Below are 19,747 nucleotides of genomic sequence, written 5' to 3' on the forward strand. Positions count from 1 at the left end.
CAATTTTATATACCAAACTACTTATAGTAAACATTGAAAATAATATTTACCCATAAACTAGTAGGTTTTTCTCGACTCTAAAGCACTCAGTTCTTCCGTAGCCATTGGAACGGTCACAGGGTCTCCGAAGTTTGGGCTTTTCATCTCCTTCACTTTCAGCTTCAGATAATTCAGCCAATTCATCTTTCGTGGCACTAAAGGGTCTTGTTTGCTTCCTAATTCTTGGAGTGTCAATAACCAAGCTGTTCTATAAAATTTAACAGCTATTACTTAAAGGTTTTTTTATGATTTTGCTTATAACAATGTTCTACATTTTCACTTTTCAAATTGTGCAAACAATAATTACAGAAAGCTAGAAAAAAAAATTACTAATGATTTCACCAATCTATCAAATCAACTTAAGATTTCTCATATTCCTTTAAAATTCTTACTAGCACTTATGTATAATTTTATGACACTATAGCCATAGGATAAAAAGAATTTGGTATTTTGCATTATTACTGATATAGATGTTATTGTGCTACAACAATCATAAAATATATTTTAAGCTGAATTTATGCTTCATAATTTTAATTCATAATTTAGTTTAGACTTTTTTCAATTTTTAAAATAAATAATGCTACAGTAAATCTTTGTGACGTAAGTTTATCCTAAAGATAAATCCAAAAGAAGGGAATACCTAGGAATGGAAATATTGGTCAAAAGTTGTGAATATTTTACAATGCTTTCCAAAAGAGTTATACTAATATACAAAAAGCAAGGCAATAAATCTATTAACCTACGTTCAATTCGGTTTAATTCATTCAAAACAACTTAAACTGACACACTTTTTGCCTTTACTGAGAAACTTCTCTACGTTAGGGCTACGTTAGGGCTGTGGATATAAAGATGAGTAAGACAGTTTCTGCTCATAAGGAATCCATAGTCTTGAGGGTCAGACAAATGTGTAAATAAATGTTATTCAGAATGAAATATTTTATGATACAAGATGGGTACAAAGGAAGTCAGAGAAAACTTCACAAAACTTGTAGTATTAACTAGAAAGAATTCTTGGAGAATTAGAAGTAGTTTGCCAGGCAGCAAGGGAAGAGATAGCATTAGAAGCAGAGGAAGGAGGAAGGGGCCTGAAATGGCATCTGATTGATGTTCAGGAAACGCTAACATCCTAAAGCAGAAGAGGATTAATGGTAGAAGAGAAAGCAGGGACCAGACCACGAAGGTGCTGGCATATCATAATACATACATAGCGCATTGTATTTAAGGGGGCACATGATGTTAATATGTCTTATTACTGGCTTTTCCACTATAAAGTTACTAGTTTTCCTTCTGTAACTAATAAATATTTTGAAAGATATGTTTTGAGAATACATAAATATTCTGTTTCTCCTTAAACTTTCACCCACTAATCTTAGAATTCAGTGATGGATCTTGTCTGTTACAATTATTACCATGGTGGATTAATGGTGATTTTCTATTTCCCTCATTCCTTCTACATTTATTAAATAGAATTTAATAAACAGAAGAGTTGTCCGTTTTCCCCTTTTTCCTCTTCCCAGTTTCTTTTAAAAATAGTATGTTTTTCCTGAGTAAAGTTTTCAATGTCTTTTGTCCATAATCTTTTGAGATTCTGATAAATTTCTGATCAACTTATATTGCCTTTTACAAAATAAAAACATTACCTTTCATACACATATCTGCTACAGTGTCAGCAGTCTGACTGTGCTTCCATTTTTCCGTTGCATAATTCTGTCTTACATAGTTGAACATGCTAATCATTTCCTTTGTGATTTCTAATTTAGAATATTTTCCCACCAAATATTTGAAATCTAGTTTCTTCTATTTTTCATGCTTTGATCAAAAAGTATTATGAAACTTTTAATCACAAATTAGAGTTTACATGGTATAGAGCTAGTATTATAATATTCCCTCCAATACTAACCCAATATCCTAATTACCATTTATTAAGTAATCCTGCTTTCTTTAATACTATTTCTATATTAAAATCTTATAATTTGGTTTTTTTTTTTTTTTTTTTTTGAGACAGAGTCTCACTCCATTGCCCTGAGCAGAATGCTACAGCGTCAGCCTAGCTCACAGCAATCTCAAACTCCTGGGCTCAAGCGATCCTCCTACCTCACCTCAGCCTTTTGAGTAGTTGGGACTACAGGTGCGCACCACAACACCCGGCTAATTTTTCTATTTTTAGTATAGACGGAGTCTGGCTCTTGCTTAGGCTGGTCTCGAACTCCTGAGCTCAAGCAATCCTACTACCTCGGCCACGCAGAGTGCTAGGATTACAGGGTGAGCCACATGCCTGCCCAATTTGGTTTTTCTGTTCTTATTCTATTCTTTGTTCTTTGTATCTTTCTGTTAGTATTATATTATTTAAATTACTGTTGCCTTATAATATATTGACACTATAACATAATAAGTAATGTTTGTCTTTACAGTATTTCATTTTTAGAAAATTATTTAATTTTCTACCAAAGTATAAACTAAGAATGTTATTACGCATGTATTAAATGACTATATGCTTTTATATGTTTATTTATAAAATCCTGTTGATTTGACCCATGTCTTTGGTCTCTGACTTTATGTAACACCACGCTCACTAACTCAACATTCTGCCACAACGTCTTTCTCGTTTTGGAATACACTAAGCTTATTTACACCAATGGGTCACTGCCATTCCCTCTGCCTCAAAAGCTTTTACTCACATCTTCACATTGTGTTGGCTCTTTCTCATCATTCAAGTTCTCAGTACAAATGTCCCCTCAGAGTGATCTCCTTTGTTCATTTTACCTAATGCTATTTCTACTTATCCACCATTCTCTACCATCTTACTATTTTCTTCACTCTCTAAAATTATCTTATATATTTGCTTACTGCTGCCTTACCGACAAGAATGTAATTACTAATAAGTACTATTGAAAAATCATAGAGATAACATTGTAAGTATTGTTTTGTATCTCTCTCTGTCTTTGAGCTCTATATTAGTATATGGTATATAGTACATAAGGATGACCATGATTATTTTTTAAATTATTGCATTATACAGTATAAATGTACCATTGCTCTCCTATAGGAAATTTAGTTCCTAAATTTTTGTTATAATAAAAAAATGCTGCAGTGAGCATCACTGTACTACATTACCATTGTACATATATGCATACTGCAGGACAGATTCCTAAGCATGTATTAAATATTCTCCCAATGAAATTTTAAAATTATTTTGTCTAGTTATATGAAAAAATTGCTTAACATTTTGATTTGGGTTGCATTACATCTATAAATTAAAATTTCTACGTTTACAAACTAATTCTTAAAATGTTTAAAATATTCTCAACTGACAAATCTCCCAACTAAATTTCACTTTACTGAAATCATACACATCTTTCTTTAGGTATACTCCTAGGTGTTCTATATCCCTTTTTCTACTGTGAAGCAGATCTCCTCTTGCATTGTATTTTTCTACTTCTGTTAGTACTGATATTTAGGAAGGCTAAATGCCAATTTATCTTCTATCCAGTTAATTCACTAAACTCATTTATGAATTTTCATAGTATTTTGCAGATTCTACTGCTTTTTTTGGTATACGAATGTATTATATGCAATTTTATAATTATCTTTTCAAATTTATTTGATGTACACATTACATGTTTTTAATATACATTAAACAATAATAATTATGATGGCAGTAGAGTTATTCCCAATTGCAAAGCTTTACATTTTAAAAGGCTGTCTATCTAAAGAGATCCCATGTATCAATGCTTAATATAAAAGTCCTTTAATCATCTAGCTGTTACTGTGATAATAGGTAAGGCTCACAAACATTGATTCCTATACTATTATTAGATAGGTAGGTATCTTAGTAAGTAAACAGGTCTCTTAGAAAGTAAAAATGCTATTATTATCAGTTCCATAACTTCTATTTTAGTTTTTTGACCGTTTCTTTCTTAGCTCTGAGAGAAATCATAAAGGAAATAATTTTAAAATGCCATTTTCTTTTTTTTTTTTTGAGACAGAATCTCACTCTGTTGCCCGGGCTAGAGTGCCATGGCGTCAGCCTAGCTCACAGCAACCTCACACTCCTGGGCTTAAGCAATCCTCCTGCCTCAGCCTCTTGAGTAGCTGGGACTACAGGCATGTGCCACCATGCCCGGCTAATTTTTTCTATATATTTTTAGTTGTCCAGCTCATTTCTTTCTATTTTTAGTAGAGATGGGGTCTTGTTCTTGCTCAGGCTGGTCTTGAACTCCTGACCTTGAGCAATCCTCCCACCTTGGCCTCCCAAAGTGCTAGGATTACAGGCGTGAGCCACCGCGCCCGGCCAAAAAATGCCATTTTCTTGACTGCCTTTTTTCTTCTTTTATATTTTACTAGATCATTAATGGGTTCTGACACCAAAAAAACAAAATTATAAAGCAAAATAAACGTAACCTATGATTTGAAGACATCAAAAAAAATTTTAAAAACATATAATGTTAAGAATGTCGATTATGCCCAAAAGTTAAAGTTTCCCTATATTACAACCCATCATGACAGATACCAGAAGTATTAAATTGAAGCAGTGCGTGACTCAGTTTATTCTACTACCCTACTTCAACTTATGTATGTAGAAATTTACTTCAGTAACTGCACAGTTGAACATCTTAAAATACTACAATAATATTGCAAAGCATCCCAAAAGAAAATTTTTTTTATAGGGGAAGAATACTTACTCTGCCACTGATGGCATCTATATCTATTTCTGCCTTTTTAGCCCATTTTTGCCAGAAGTTGGGATCATCTAAAGAAATATCTGTCCGGTTTCCAGATGCCACAAAACTCGCCTGAAATACATAATGGCAGTTTTTCAAAATGTTTTGAAGCTTAGAGGAAAAATCTATCAAAGTGTACTTAAAACATTACCTCCTCACATTTACTGTAGATAGAATTTGAATTCTGCATACACATATATTCAAAGGTTGTTTCAAATCCAGTGGTCTGAAACATAGCACAGCAGCTGCTTAAGGCACAGGGCTTAATGCCAACACAGACTGGAGTTTAGGTACAGAGTTAAATAAATTATTAATGTTGGTTAACTCAAACATTTGGTAAGCAAGGATCAAATCTTTTTGGTGAGGAAGCTACAGAAGACAGAGACATGCTTTCTAAAAATACTACATGAACATTGAGAAATTAGGTTAGAATAAGAATTTCAAAACCTGCCTACACTACACAGTTCATTTTCTGGGGTATTGCTACTTTACTTTTATCACACTTTCAGACAGATATATCTCCTAAAGAAAATGCAACACAGTATGTGGGAAATAAAGAAAAATGAATCATTTTCTGTCTTTATTTTAAAAATTCTTTACAGTAAAAATACGGCATAATCAAAATTTAAGAAAATACAGAGGAAAATAAAGAAAACAATATAAGTGATTATTTTCTTAAATATTGTGGAAATTATGTTAAACAAAATCTTTCAGTTGGAAGAAATTTTAGATGTTACACTTAAGCATTATTTACAACTTAAGTCACTGAAAATAGATAAGCCACGTCAAAGAAATGTCCTCAAAGTGCTTTATGAAAATGAAAGAAGCAGTGAAGATACACAATGCATTACGAAAAGGGCCTGAAAAATACATGTCAATGTTATAAAAATAAATGGAAGAATACGCTCACATAAAAGATTTCCAAAGGAGAATATAACTAGTAAATGGCTTTAAGATAATGCCTAATTACCTCAGATATAATCAAAAGATAAACATCTTCATTAAAAAACCATCTTGATGAAATGTTAAAATGCAGAAAATCCCACATTAAAAAAGTAATAAAACTGTTAAAAGCAAACAAGCCATTTATGACATTCAAGATAACTGGTAGTTTAGGCACTAGATAATTAATACCAAGGAATTATATTTAAAAAGTCTATCTTCAATGATATGTATGGAAATGTATAAACGTGATGATATGATATCTGGAATTTGATTTAAAACAATACAAAAAATAAGTGGTAGGTGATGAAACAAATTTAGCATGAGCTGATATAATTGTTGAAGCTCGGTGATGAGTACACAAGATTTCATTAAAACATTCTGTCTACATCTGTAGTTTAAAACTTTATAAAAAGTCTAAAAATGAGTAGGAACAAAATTAAAATGTTAAATGCCTCCTGCTGAACTTCAGATTCTGTTCACGTCACTGTTTACAAAGAGTTCAGTACATTCATTCATTCCATCTAGCATTCTTCTGAAGGTCAGCTTTTAAGATGCTGGTATAAAACAAGAGTTGGCAGGGCATGGTGGTTCACACCTATAATCCCAGCATTTTGGGAGGCGGAGGCGAGAAGATTGCTTGAGGCTGGGAGTTCGAGACCAGCCTGTGCTACAAAGCAAGATCCCCACCCACCCATCTCCACTAAAAATTTCTTAAAAAACCCCCGATGTAGTGGCACATAGCCTATTGTCCCAGCTACTTGGGAGGCTGAAGCATGAGGATTGTTTCCGCCCAGGAGTTCAAGGCTGCAGTGAGCTATGATGATGCCACTGCACTCCAGCCAGGGTGACAGAGTGAGACCCTGTCTCAAAGACAAAAACAAAATAAAACAAAAATATCTACGAATGTTTAAAATGTGTATTTTGCTGGCATATTTACGAAAACAGGAGTGACAGGAATGAATGCTTTAATGAAATGAATTTAAATTCCTTTTTTTTTGGCTTGCTCTAAACTATAGCTTAAATATTATGAAACTACTGAAAAACAGTAATTTTTTATTTTTTTGAAATGATGAATGTGGTAGGCTAAATAATGGCCCCCAAAGATATCTAGTCCTAATCGCTGGAACCTTGTGAGTGTTGCCTTATATGGCAAAAGGGACTTTGCAGATATGATTAAGAATCTTGAAACAGGGAGATAAGCTTATATTATCCAAGTGGGCCCTAAATGTAATTATAAGTGTCCTTACAAGAGGGAGGCAGAGGGAGGTCTGACTCTAGAAAAGGAAAAGGATATGACACGACAGAAGCAGAGATTCGAGTACTGTGGCCACAAGCCAAGGAATGCAGGCAGTCTTAGGAACTGGAAGAGATAAGAAACAGATTCTCCCCTGGAGCCTCCAGAAGGAACCAGCCCTGCTGACACCTTGCTTTTATCTCTGTAAGACTCATGTTGAACTTCTGACATCTAGAACTATAAGAGAATAAATTTGTGTTGTTTTGAGCCACTAAATTTGTGAGAATTTGTTACAGCGGCAACAGGAAATAATATGAAACATATCTTAATGATAAACCACATATAAAAACTCATATGTCCAACTTGAAAGAATACAGGCTAACTAGTTTGATAACATGAAAACAACATAGCCATCATCATTGTATAAAAGTATATGATAACAATTCATCAAACTGGTATGAATGAGTATATAAGGGACAGACATCTAACTACATTCAATTCCTTAACTATGAGGGAACTTTATTTTGTTAATTCAGAAATGAATTTCTCACAACTGAGGACATATGATACTTTAAAATCTTCATTAATATAAACTCAGCGATTTTCAGGAACAGTAAAACGTTCACTTAATGAAGTTCACAGGGTCTAATTCTGTACTACAGTTTCACTGATACATGCCTCTTGAGATTTAACCAATCCAGTAAATGATTATTTGCTTTATACAAATTGGAGAACATGTAACATGAAAAGTCATCAAATATGAAAAGTCATTAAAAGGAAACAGATTTTAAAGCATGTTACTTTTTGGTTACTTACCTAAAAAAAGAAAATCCCATGGTACAGTATATAATCATTTTTATTCTGCTACAACTGTTCATAATTTAAATAATTTGCCAGTAAGAAACTAAACGTTACAATTAAATAGCTTTTATTACATTGTAAGAAAAATGTTAAGTTTATTTTTCAAATAAAAAATTTTTTAGATTTCTAAATAATTCAAGATGCTGTTAATTGACATATAACCTATTTTCAAGATGACTTACATGATTCTCAAGGATTGCAATAATGGATTACAGCTATAGAAATGAAATGCCTGTTGTAGAAGATGTCAGCAAGTAGAGGTTTAGTGACTATTTCCAAACATTAAATCCTAATATCCTAGTTCCCCCCAAATTATTTTTCTTGAAATGCATTCCTTCAACCATCACAGCCCTATATTACTTGCAAGGGAAGACTTTTTCATGGTGAAATTCATCTTCCTATGACAGAAAGTAGCAGAAACATAGTTAAGTACCGCAGATGGGCCTTTACAAATAAGTAATCCACCTGAAGCATGATTCAGATGGTTTTGTTTTGTTTGTAAATTAAACAATTCAAAGTCTTTTGTTATATACCAAATCTTAAAAAAAAAAATCAGAATAGAAACATTTTTATTTTTAAAACCAACCTGACTGCCTTTATGAAAGCATCTCAAAACAAGGCTTAGGTGATGTAACCACTTATAAATGAGGTTACCAATAATGAGTTCTATTTGATGAGTATGTACTAAGTCTAAATATTCTCATAAGCACCCTGTTCCATACGTGTAACTCCTTATTAAATAGTATTTGATAATGCAAGGAAACACAGATTGGAATTACTTTATACAAACCACTGAAGACAACTGAGTATTCCCTGAAGACAATTGCAGTCTTTGGAAATTTCAAGAAAAAGTGTAAAATACTAGCAACTTTGCACTTTTGGTGCCACTACATAGTGGCTCCATATTCCATTATGCCAAATGTCCACCATCTAGTTCATTCCCATACAACTATGGGAATGAACAAATCATTTGGGAAACGAACAAATTATCAAACAACTACAGCAACCTCTCTGGATTCTCTCTAGCTCTTCAGTCCTCTCTTTTCAAATTTAACAGTTATTTCCTGGTATGAGGGTGTAAAACAGGTATTTAAATGCTTAAGCATTTCTAACTCTCACAGCATAGCTCATTATGACTAGAGTACATTTGAATCCTCTAAGTAAAATAATACTGACATAGCACTTTACAGCAAAGTAGGAAAGGCCAAGCATGATTATTATCATGATCTCCTCTTTAAAGACAAGACTCACAGAGGTTAATTGTCCAAGGTCACTCAGCTTATGAGTCAGAATTCAAACTCTGGTGTTCTGACTTTTCATGATTATTATCATTAACCTTTTAAATGAGGCAGCCTGGAATCACACATGGTCACTAAATGCTTTGCACCTTTAAGGAGAATATCTCTATGTGAGCCTAATCAACAGAGACAATAGCCATGACTGATACTTCTTGATATTAACTAGATTTCAGATAATTTCAAACATGAGGAAAAAATATCTGTACATAGAGTACAGAACCAAGGAATCAAAAGTAAATAAGATTTCCCAGGAAAGAAACTAGAGCCAGGGCACATGTCTACCTAATCATAACTAGATTTAGTTTTCATCCTTATATTTTACTTCTGCAGTACTCCTTGTTTCCAAATACTACTTTATTTTGATTTACTCTCTATTACTTCCAAATCTACATCTGTGTCCTAGGCAAATCTCCTAGACATCCCCAGTTGGATGCCCTGTAAATGTCACATATATAACACCTTCAATATTTTATTTTACCTATAGGAACTTCCTTTTCTTGCATTCTCTGTCTTAATGCACCATGACCCTCCTAGCCACTCAAGCCAGAATCTTCAAGTCACTTTTGATTCTGCCTTCTACAAATTTCTCACGGGTCGTCAAATCCTACTGAATTCAAGTGGGTCTCCACTACCCTAGTTCACCCGTCATTATTTCCTACACAGGCCTCTTAAATGATCTCCCTGCCTCCAGTCTTTCCCCTTTCCAAGCTGTTCTCAATACTGCTGCTAGAGTTAAATTTCTAAACTAGATTGCATTACGTCCAATTTCTACTTGAAATGCTTTAAAACCTTCTTAACTGCTTCAGGATCAAGTTCGAACTCCTCAAAATGGCACACAAAGCTCTTCACGATTTGGGTCCCATGTCCCTAACTCCTTCAGTTTCATCTCCATCTAATTCATCCCATGTATCCATATATGCCTGTATTATGTTCCTAAAATGTTCCTTGTAGTTTAGCAACATATGATTCATTTAGGTGGCTTTCTCTTTCTCTTTGTAACATAATGAAATCCAAAATTCTTTCAAGACTCAGCTTAAATGTTATTTTCTCTGCAAACGTTTTCCTTATTCTCTGGCTCTTTCATTTTATACAGAATTAATCGTTTCCTACTTTACAAAGTTCAGTGTATTTAAACATTTAGAGTAAGAGACAGTTAAATTTTTTCAGTAGAAGATGTGAACATCACAGCTATATTTATAAAACAGCATTCACTGTTACCTTAGCAAATGTTGACCCACGTCCTTCTGATTCAATTGTGATAGTTTTTGTACGACGCAGTAAAATCTGATCGATGTCCTCTTCACAGAATTTAGAGCCTTCGTCTTCTTCCTCCATAATGGCACCATAAGCACCTCTTCGAAGCAAGTCTTCTATTTCCTTTTTGGAAAGCTGTTGAATCTGAAGAGAAAATAATTCTGGTAATAACAGTTTTTTAAAGTTCATAAAATGAGAAAATATCCCTAGAGAATGTCAAAGAACACAAGAGGTCATATTTAAATTGCTTTTGGGTTTGGGATACACGTAAGAGAGAATTCACTGACATAGTATGTTGAAGTTGTTGACTCCTCTTTGCTATCTGTAAAATAGGAATCACCCATCTCCCTAAAATGGCTTTAGTTAAAACGAAGTGTAAGGCACATGTAACCTATCAAGGCTCTTTGGTAGTACCAGGATTCTATTACTGATACAAGCCCAAGATATTAAACAAGAATCTTGAGGGGAAAAAAATGCCAAAAATCATCATTTATAACAAGACAAAGCCAATACTAGTAGTTTGACATTAAAAAAAATTTGAAAAAGTGTTTATATAAATAATGCAGAAATTTCACAAATTCTATTTTGCTATGCCATGATACAAATGTCTTAAAAAGAGAGCAAAGAATTTCTTTCCTGAAAACACATTCTTAGAATTCAAAAGCTATGAAGCTACACAGACAAAACAGGACTCAAAAGTATTAACTAAACATAGCTTTATTCTGAAAATGTACCCTCACATAAAGCAATGTATTTCATGTTGAGTATGACCAAAATTACATGACATACTGTCAGAGGTAAAATTAAATGCAAACAAAAAATAACACAAAAATCCCAAGTGAAAAAAGAAAATGTACGTACACCGCCAACGTTACTTTCTCTTCCACTCATGCTCTGTAACACAGCCTTATCCAGGCCCAGTTTCAGGCTGGCTCGGTCAAACATCTCTCTCTCATACGAGTTACGAGTTACCAGTCTGTAGACTTTAACCGCTTTGTTCTGACCAATTCTGTGGCAACGAGCTTGGGCCTATAAAAAATGGAAAGTTATAGATTTAATTTGTTTCTCAAAAGGCACTTAATAGTAAACTATATATATGGAATACAAACATGTACGAATTTTTAGACACTTAATAATCAGATATAACCCTTTTCTAGAAATTAAGGTAGAGCTTACCAGAATGAGAAATAATCCCACAATCAGCAGTAAGTTGAAATTTAAGCTTATATTTCAGAGAATATAAAGCCATAGAGAATTACTGTGTTTTAATGGAGATGTAATCAATATAATTTTAGACAAGAAGATAAAATCTCTGAACAGATTTTTTAGTTCATGGCAATTCAAGCTTTAAAGATTTAAAGTCCAACCCTAAATTGTAAATCTTTTTCTACTATATTATCAATAATCTTTTCAATATCTTTTTCTTAAGCTGGGTAATTTTTAGGTGGGGAAAACCCTAAGGTAAATAACTCCGGAGATCTAAATTTTATTTAAATGGAGGACAAACTAATTATTTAGAAATGGTGACATCAGAGATATATAAGAGCTTCACATTTTGAGTTCCTATTAAACTTAAAATTTGATGATAAATCTTGACTCCAAAGGTTATAGAATCTATAGTCTTTCTCCTAAATTGTTAATCACCTTCTCATTATCTTCAGGCAGATTAAATCATAAATTGTGGCTTTAAAATTTATAGGTGGGATTGATGCTATGCTCTTTGTTTGTTTGTTTTTTTGAGACAGGGTCTCACTCTGTCACCCAGGCTGGAGTGCAATAGCGCCATCATAGCTCAGTGCAGCCTTGACCTCCTGGGTTCAAGTTATTCTCCTGCCTCAGCCCCTTGAGTATCTGGGACTACAGGTGCATGCCACCATGCCTGGCTAATTTTTTTATTTTTTGTAGAGACAGGGTCTTGCTATGTTGCTCAGGATGGTCTTGAACTTCTGGGCTCAAATGATTCTTCAGCCTTGGCTTCCCAAAGTACTGGGATTACAAGTGTGAGACACCATGCCCAGCAAGCCCTTAATTGACATCTTTATTCTACCCACATCCATTTTGTGCCATTTGCAACCAAGAATTATAAATGGGCAACTTTGCTCTAGGTCTAGAGAAAGTATAAGAGGTCAAGTATTTTATTAGTCTGTAAAGACTAGATCTACTTTAACAGTTAAGTAGGAAAAACCAAATGAGAGGGAGAAGTTGGGGGGCTCAGCACAGTTTTTCTAATTCCTCCTCAGGTTCTATAAGTGAGTTAAATTATTTTATTTTAAATTAAATTTTAGAAAATCACATGCACTGTGGGCACTTTTAAGTGTAAATATGCATTCTAAAGGTATAAATTATGATTTCGGTTTAACAGAGATTGGAAAACTACAGCCTATGGACCAACTCTGGGCTGCCAATGAAAAATGGCTTTTGTTACATTTTTAAAGGATTGTGAAAAATAAACAAGAATGTGTGACGGAGACCTCATGTGGCCCACAAAGCCTAAAATATTTACTAATTGGTCTTCTACAGAAAGAGCTGGTGCCTGGTTTAATCTATTTATTTTGGATAAACCTTTGACATTTTGAACTAGCTTACATATAGTTACACAAATGAGTAATTTAAGATACTGTATGTTTTAACCCAGGCATGTTCTCAAGGCCATTTATTACATTTGGTTTCATACCTATTTAAAGTAATGACATGACAGGTCTGAAGGTGGTGTGTTATCTCGATTGATTGTTCACAGTTAGTTACAGATCAAATTGCTTGTTCTATAATTTCCCCCCTTCTCACTGCTATACTTGACTAGTCTTAAAAAAAAAGCAATAATATAAATTGTAGTACATTTAAGACTACCATGAATAATAAAAGAATTTCTCTTATACTTTGTTCTCTTCTCATATCCCTCCTAGATGCTTATCTTCCGTAATTTTGACCCTCTTTGATTACTCTAATTAATAGTCTTAGGTTTCTATAAAGTATAGTCATAAATGACATATACACCTTTGTTTTCTAATATTTTAAAAAGTCATACTATACTCTCTCTTAATTCTATGCTTACTCTACTGTATGATGATTAGAAGATAAAACTAGGATAAGCATTTATTTTTAAGGATTAAAATTCTGAAAATTTCATTAAAAATAAGTTATTCTTAGAGCTTAGGTCTCTCTCAAATTTACACAATATTCTTTAAACAATAAAAATACTGTATTCAAGTAAACTTTCTTATAAGTTAGTAAGACATATTATTAAAAAGTATACTTTATTTTGTTATATTGAAATTAAAATAATTTGACCTGTTTGGCACAGATATTTCATAGGGAAACATACATGTTAGTTTGTTGAGATAAAAATAAAAGATATGGATTACCGGAAATAGTAACATGATTTTTTAAAAAAATTACATTTCTTCTTAGCCACGGAATTTATTTACCTGAAGGTCATTTTGAGGATTCCAATCAGAATCAAAAATTATACATGTATCAGCTGCAGTTAAGTTGATGCCCAACCCACCAGCTCGGGTACACAGGAGAAAAACAAATCGATCTGAATCAGGTTTACTAAATCGATCTATAGCAGCTTGTCGAAGATTCCCTCTGACTCTGCCATCAATTCGCTCATATAAGTATCTATGAAATAAAATGCAATAAATTTAGATAGATGAATATAACGAAAATGAAGACACAGTCTATCAAATATAAAGTCTGGTTTCCTGCAACATTATGTTTACTGTAAAGTTAAGAAGCAGTATCATCCCAATTAGTTTCTATGGCTTTATACTTTTTGGTGTGGGTGCTAAGGAGGAAACACAAACTAATACAAAGACACAAATCTCTGCATTCCTGGATGTATGGGAAAAACAGCACTATAATTAGTATCATTTTAAGAAGTTGGAATAACAAAAAAGTCCATGAAAACTACTTTCCTGATCTCATAATAAATTATTTTTATAAGAAGTAGAGATTTTCACAAGACTTTACACAAGAAGTCTATGAATATTTTTGTCCTTAATCTATGTTACGCTTCCAACTGATAACACTTGCTTCTACATTATCACCTACTGAGGACAGACTGGAATGCTGTCGAATTCTTCAGTCATTACCATAAAGCAATTATCTTTTAATTTCTTTTATCCTTCCCCATTTAACATATACAAAATGCAAAAATTACAAGACACCAATAAAAACAAAGTACAGAAAAATTTAGGAGCTAGAAGAGGAATGTAAGTGATATACATGTGACATCTGCCACGCTTCCTCTGGTTCAAGACACTTCTTTCCACATATGATTTACCAGTTTAACAGTAATTCCACTGTTATCTCTACTACCTGCAAAATGGAGATATGACTTCTAATAACGTTGCTTATGACAATAAAGAAACTTGGGGTTTTCCATGAAATTCATTATAATAGAAATTTGGAAGTACAGTTTTATCTTTGTATAAAGTGAATTGTGTAAGGAGATCAAGAAAATATAAAAATGGCTATTTTTAGAAATATTGCAATTCAATGTTCCTACCACTTAAATGGTATAGAATTGAGAATAACATATATTTTGAAATGAGGTTAAACGAGTAGAACACTGACAATAAAAATGGAACTAGAAACAAAACAAAAGAACTACATAATTGCTGATAACATAAACCAGTATAGACATTTCCTTATTTGTAAAGGTCAAAAATCTATTGAATTAAAATCTAGAGCTAAAATTTCTGATTCCCTTATATTAATATATTAATAGGTTGATATCGGATTGAATCCTAATGCTCTGATAAAATATCCTATGATAAATATGCTATTTGTCATAGCCTAAGTACTGATTAGACAATATATATATATTTTTTTGAGACAGGGTCTTGTTTTGTCACCCAGGCTAGAGTACAGTGGTGTGATCATAGCTCACTGTAAACCTGGAACTCCTGGGATTAAGCAATTCTCCCACCTCAGCCTCCTGAGTAGCTAGGACTACAGACACATGCCACCATGCTTGGCTAATTTTTTTTATTTCTATTTTTTGTCAAGACAGAGTCTCACTACATTGCCCCTGCTGGTCTGAAATTCCTAGCCTCAGGTGATCCTCCCGCTTTGGCCTCCCAAAGTACTGGGATTATAGGCATGAGCCACCATACCTGGCCTCATTAGACAATAGCTAAGACTATCTTATTGTCATGTATCAATAAACAAAACAAAAAACCCACATTAAACAAATTGGAAAAGATTAAAGGATGAACAAATTTTACATAGTGCATAAGAATAAAAGTACAACTTAAGGTTCTAATTATAACAATGAAATAGATTTAATAGGCTCTTCGAATCACTTTTTCCAATTTTGAAGATGGCTGTCTTAAATATAAGTCCATTTAAAGTGGCATTACCATGAGGTTTATAAATCAAGTAAAATATATACTAGTAACCCCATTCCCAGGTCAACAAATACCTATCGATTTGCAGGGTTTTCTTAATCAGTCTCATCAGCCCCACCTACTATTGCAACATATGCAGGTCAGGAAACACACAACACATAATCCTAAGCAATCTTTACTTACAGATTTGAATGCATTCTTATCTAAGTAAAGAGAAAGATAATAAGTTGGGTTACAGTACAATGCTGCACAAATCTTAATAACATATACTTAGTGTAATTCATAGTACAAGTCAATGGATTACAGTATGCTTTACCTTTTATGTATGAGATAGTCCTCTAAGATGTCAAGGCAGCGTACCATCTGAGAGAAGATGAGCACTTTATGACCTCCTGCTTTCATTTTGGGAAGCAATTTATCAATAAGGACCAATTTACCAGCAGACTGGATCATTGCTTGAAGATGAAAATCAGAAGCACCTGGATTATATGTATCTCTAAATTCTCCAAGTATTTTTTCCTCAGCACCTGTCAAAGAAATACACATTGCTTTTGTTAGAATTATTTATGTTTTTGGCTAAATCTCCACCCAAACCAGACTGTAATTCCATTGACGACACTGACAATATCTTAAGTATCTTTTTATTTCCCAAACACTTAGCGTAATGCCTTGCATAAATTTATGTTTGCTAAATGTTTAATGAATGTTATTAGGGAAAGCATTAATGAAACTGTGGTCCTAACCCTGGTAAGTTATATTTTAAAAACAAACATCTAATATTTAAATACCAATCTTAGCAGTGGCCATCACTGAAGAACGATCATAATTAATGTAGATGTGTCTATGAGCATCTTGTTAGCCATCAAAACAAGGAAACAAGAAAAAATTAAAAGAGAAGTCATGTTATAGGTTCTTGCTGCATACTTCCTTCAGAGAGTCTAGGTCAGAGTTAAAGAGGCTCTCTGAGTTCCTTCCCTCTGCCTGTCTAGCCATAAAAGAGTACAAGAATTCCAAGAGAGACTTCAGTTGTCTCAAATGGAGTAAGTACATTAGGAGTATATTCCCAGGAATAAGTGAAAAAAACCAAGTATTGTACAGAAAGAACACTGGTATTGAACCTGATAAGACCTTAGAAATCACATTATTATAGCACAAAAACTGAAACACTAATTGTGGTACCTAGACTGGAAGGAAACCAGGAATGAAACGTAAATGCAAATGCCCAAAGATGAGTTTTGCTGTCTTTGTCCATGAGGAAGATTAAACTGGAGGAGGAATTTCAGTCCAAATCATACTGAACAAACTCCTGCTCTTGTCACCTGGTGTGCTAACACCAGACACTGTAACAAAGTCGTTCACACTGTCCTCCATTCTGAAACACGTGTAATCCCTCAGAACACAAGAACGCAGAGTTGTAACCTCCGCCACAGCTGCAGTGGTGTTTTGTTTGTATTCATTAGTATTTGCTGAAAGAAAAAAATATTCCTTGTAATCCTTTTTAGCTACCTTTGATAAGATATGGATGATTACAGCACTTCCTGAGCTCCATCATAGTATTGACCAAGTTAGGTACATTAGTTTGTCCTGCTCCTTTGGATAAAAATGAAAAGTTTTTCTCCAAAATAGCCCGGTAGTATTTCTTTTGAATGTTGGTAAGTTCCACTTCGATGATGGTTTCTTCCTTAGGTGCCAATTTCTTTTCCACATCTTCTTTTAATCGTCTCAACATCATTGGTTTCAGGATAGCTTGAAGTTTCTGCACCTGAATAAAAAGATAAAAAGATATATAATAAGTGCATATTCAATTATACATAAAAAATAATTATAATGATAAGAAATCTGATGAACTTGTTTACAAAGAGCAATAGGATACCTGTTCCTCTGTTTTCAGATCACCAAATTCTTGCATAAATGTTGATTCGGAAGGAAATCTTAAGGGTTCAAGAAAGTGAAGAAGACTAAATAGTTCTTCAACTGTATTTTGGAGAGGTGTGCCGGTCAAAAGCACCTTGTGTTCCTACGTAAAGAAAGAACGTTTCACATCAAACATCACAGTACTAAGATTATATGAAAACTGACTTAGGTTATCAAATTTTCAGTGTTTGAAAAGCAAATATTTTTCTGGCCATAATTTTCAAGAGTTAACTCAAAATATATCTCTACCCACAAATCTTCAGTAATATACTACCCTAATCACTTTTTAAAAACTTTTTATCATTCTTGTAATACCTCATTTTGTATGCTATTAATTTTTACCCATTCATGCCTTTAAAAATTCTAAATAATTTTAGAAGCAAAGAAATAAACTTTATAAGAACAAAGAGGGTATTTGTTTCTTTTGTACTCAAGTGTTCTTGGCACAGTAATTTATACACTAAAGAGTACTCATTATTTATAATTTGGATGACCATTATTTAACATTTTATACAAGAACAAATTGTCAAATCACTGAGGTTACAATCCAAGACTGTAAAGGATGCAATATGCTTCTAAACTAGAATGTCATTAAAAATTAAACACAATACTAACAGAAGACTATTTTTAATGATAGTACAAATTATCATTTAAAATTTTATTTGACAAAACTTCTAAATCCCCAAACTAAGTATTTGTGTATGTATCTGTGTATCTGCAAATATATGTATATGCTAGTAAACGGTCTAGAAAGATACACATCAAACTGTAAATACGAGAGTGAGGAGTCAAACTGGGTGTGGGGCCCTACAGACAGAGAGGGAGCACTTTCATTTTTTATTGTATGTGGTTCTGTATATTTATTTGTTCAAGTGCTCATGTACTAATTATGTGATCTTAATTAAAAACCAAAATGTTTTAAACGTTTAAAAACTTTCATTCGAAAGGAGCAAAAACACTAACAAAAAGATGACTTTAAGAAATCCCATTATTAATTATAACCAACATATGTTAAGCATGTAGCATTATGTAGGAACTCTATCCCTTTTACCATAAATGATCTGAATATTATAACTTTGGCAAAAGGGCTTTTTATTAAGAGATTTATGGCCTAAAATTTATGGTCTTATTTTCTTTTCAATAGTACGCACTCTACAGAGGTTTCCTTTTCTTAATTTTAGAAATTAATTGCTAAAGTTTTTTGGAAGAAAGAACATAAACATTTTTAAGTCTTAGAAAGCAGGTATAATTTTTTTCCTTACTAATTAAAGACAAAGAAACCTCAATTGTCACAGAATTCAGATATATCTATACTCTAAAATTTAAAAATAAGTTTTCAGCATTAACTATGACTATGACCTTTTACTATTAATATATAGATAAGAAATTGAAGTCACAGTGATGGTATTAAGTTACTTACCAGATTCATGAGTTTCAGACCTTCTAGGAGTTTACAATTTTTATTTTTTAACCTATGTGCTTCATCAATAATCACACATCGCCATTCAATTGCATTAAGCTCTCCACAGCCCCCAAGAATCATTTCAAAAGTGGTGATGATGGCTTGGAATCTGTAAGCTCCTCGAATGATACGCCCCTAGAAATTATCAAATATAATAATTGGCTGGAATGTCTTAATTGCATTTTTTATTCCTGTCAAATGGCATCTAATGACATCTGCTATAAAACATTTTCCACCGAAATTTTTATATATGAATAGACACTTCCTTACAATGAGCAGTTTTAGCATTAAAACTGTTAAATTGCTGTTTTCAATAATGTCAAAAATTATGCCAATATAACTATAATATTTATAACTGCATCCAAATAAGTATTCCCTGATAAAATGTTTTATGATAATTTTTGTGAATTATAATAACGATTTTGGTCAAGAAAGAAAGAAATGGTCATTATAAAATCTGGCCAATGAGATTCCAGTATAGTGTTTATTACTTAACATCTATGAGTTCACAAATGATAAATAAGTAGTGAATAATTAGCCAACCAAATAATTTATTCAGCAAATATTTATTGAGTGTCTATGTGCCAGACCCTCTTCTAGTTGCTGGAGACATAGTAGTAAACAAAACAGACAAAAATAATTATCTAACTGCAATGTACATTCCA

General features: G+C 33.0%; 1 protein-coding gene across 1 annotated transcript in view; it reads right to left on the reverse strand.

Moving 5' to 3' along the window:
* The window catches only part of CHD9 (chromodomain helicase DNA binding protein 9), a 220,698-nt gene that overhangs the window by 55,010 nt on the left and 145,941 nt on the right, over window positions 1-19,747 (reverse strand). Inside the window, exons 13-21 of the mRNA XM_012642605.1 lie at window positions 19,041-19,217; window positions 17,580-17,723; window positions 17,213-17,468; window positions 16,023-16,233; window positions 13,778-13,973; window positions 11,214-11,381; window positions 10,317-10,496; window positions 4,722-4,832; window positions 51-247 (exon numbers count right to left, since the gene is read on the reverse strand). Coding sequence (XP_012498059.1) covers window positions 51-247; window positions 4,722-4,832; window positions 10,317-10,496; window positions 11,214-11,381; window positions 13,778-13,973; window positions 16,023-16,233; window positions 17,213-17,468; window positions 17,580-17,723; window positions 19,041-19,217 — 1,640 coding nt within the window. The remainder of the gene's footprint in view (window positions 1-50; window positions 248-4,721; window positions 4,833-10,316; window positions 10,497-11,213; window positions 11,382-13,777; window positions 13,974-16,022; window positions 16,234-17,212; window positions 17,469-17,579; window positions 17,724-19,040; window positions 19,218-19,747) is intronic.

Source organism: Propithecus coquereli, unplaced genomic scaffold (genome assembly GCF_000956105.1).
Source record: "Propithecus coquereli isolate 6110/MARCELLA unplaced genomic scaffold, Pcoq_1.0 Scaffold180, whole genome shotgun sequence".
In the NCBI taxonomy this organism is placed as follows: domain Eukaryota; kingdom Metazoa; phylum Chordata; class Mammalia; order Primates; family Indriidae; genus Propithecus; species Propithecus coquereli.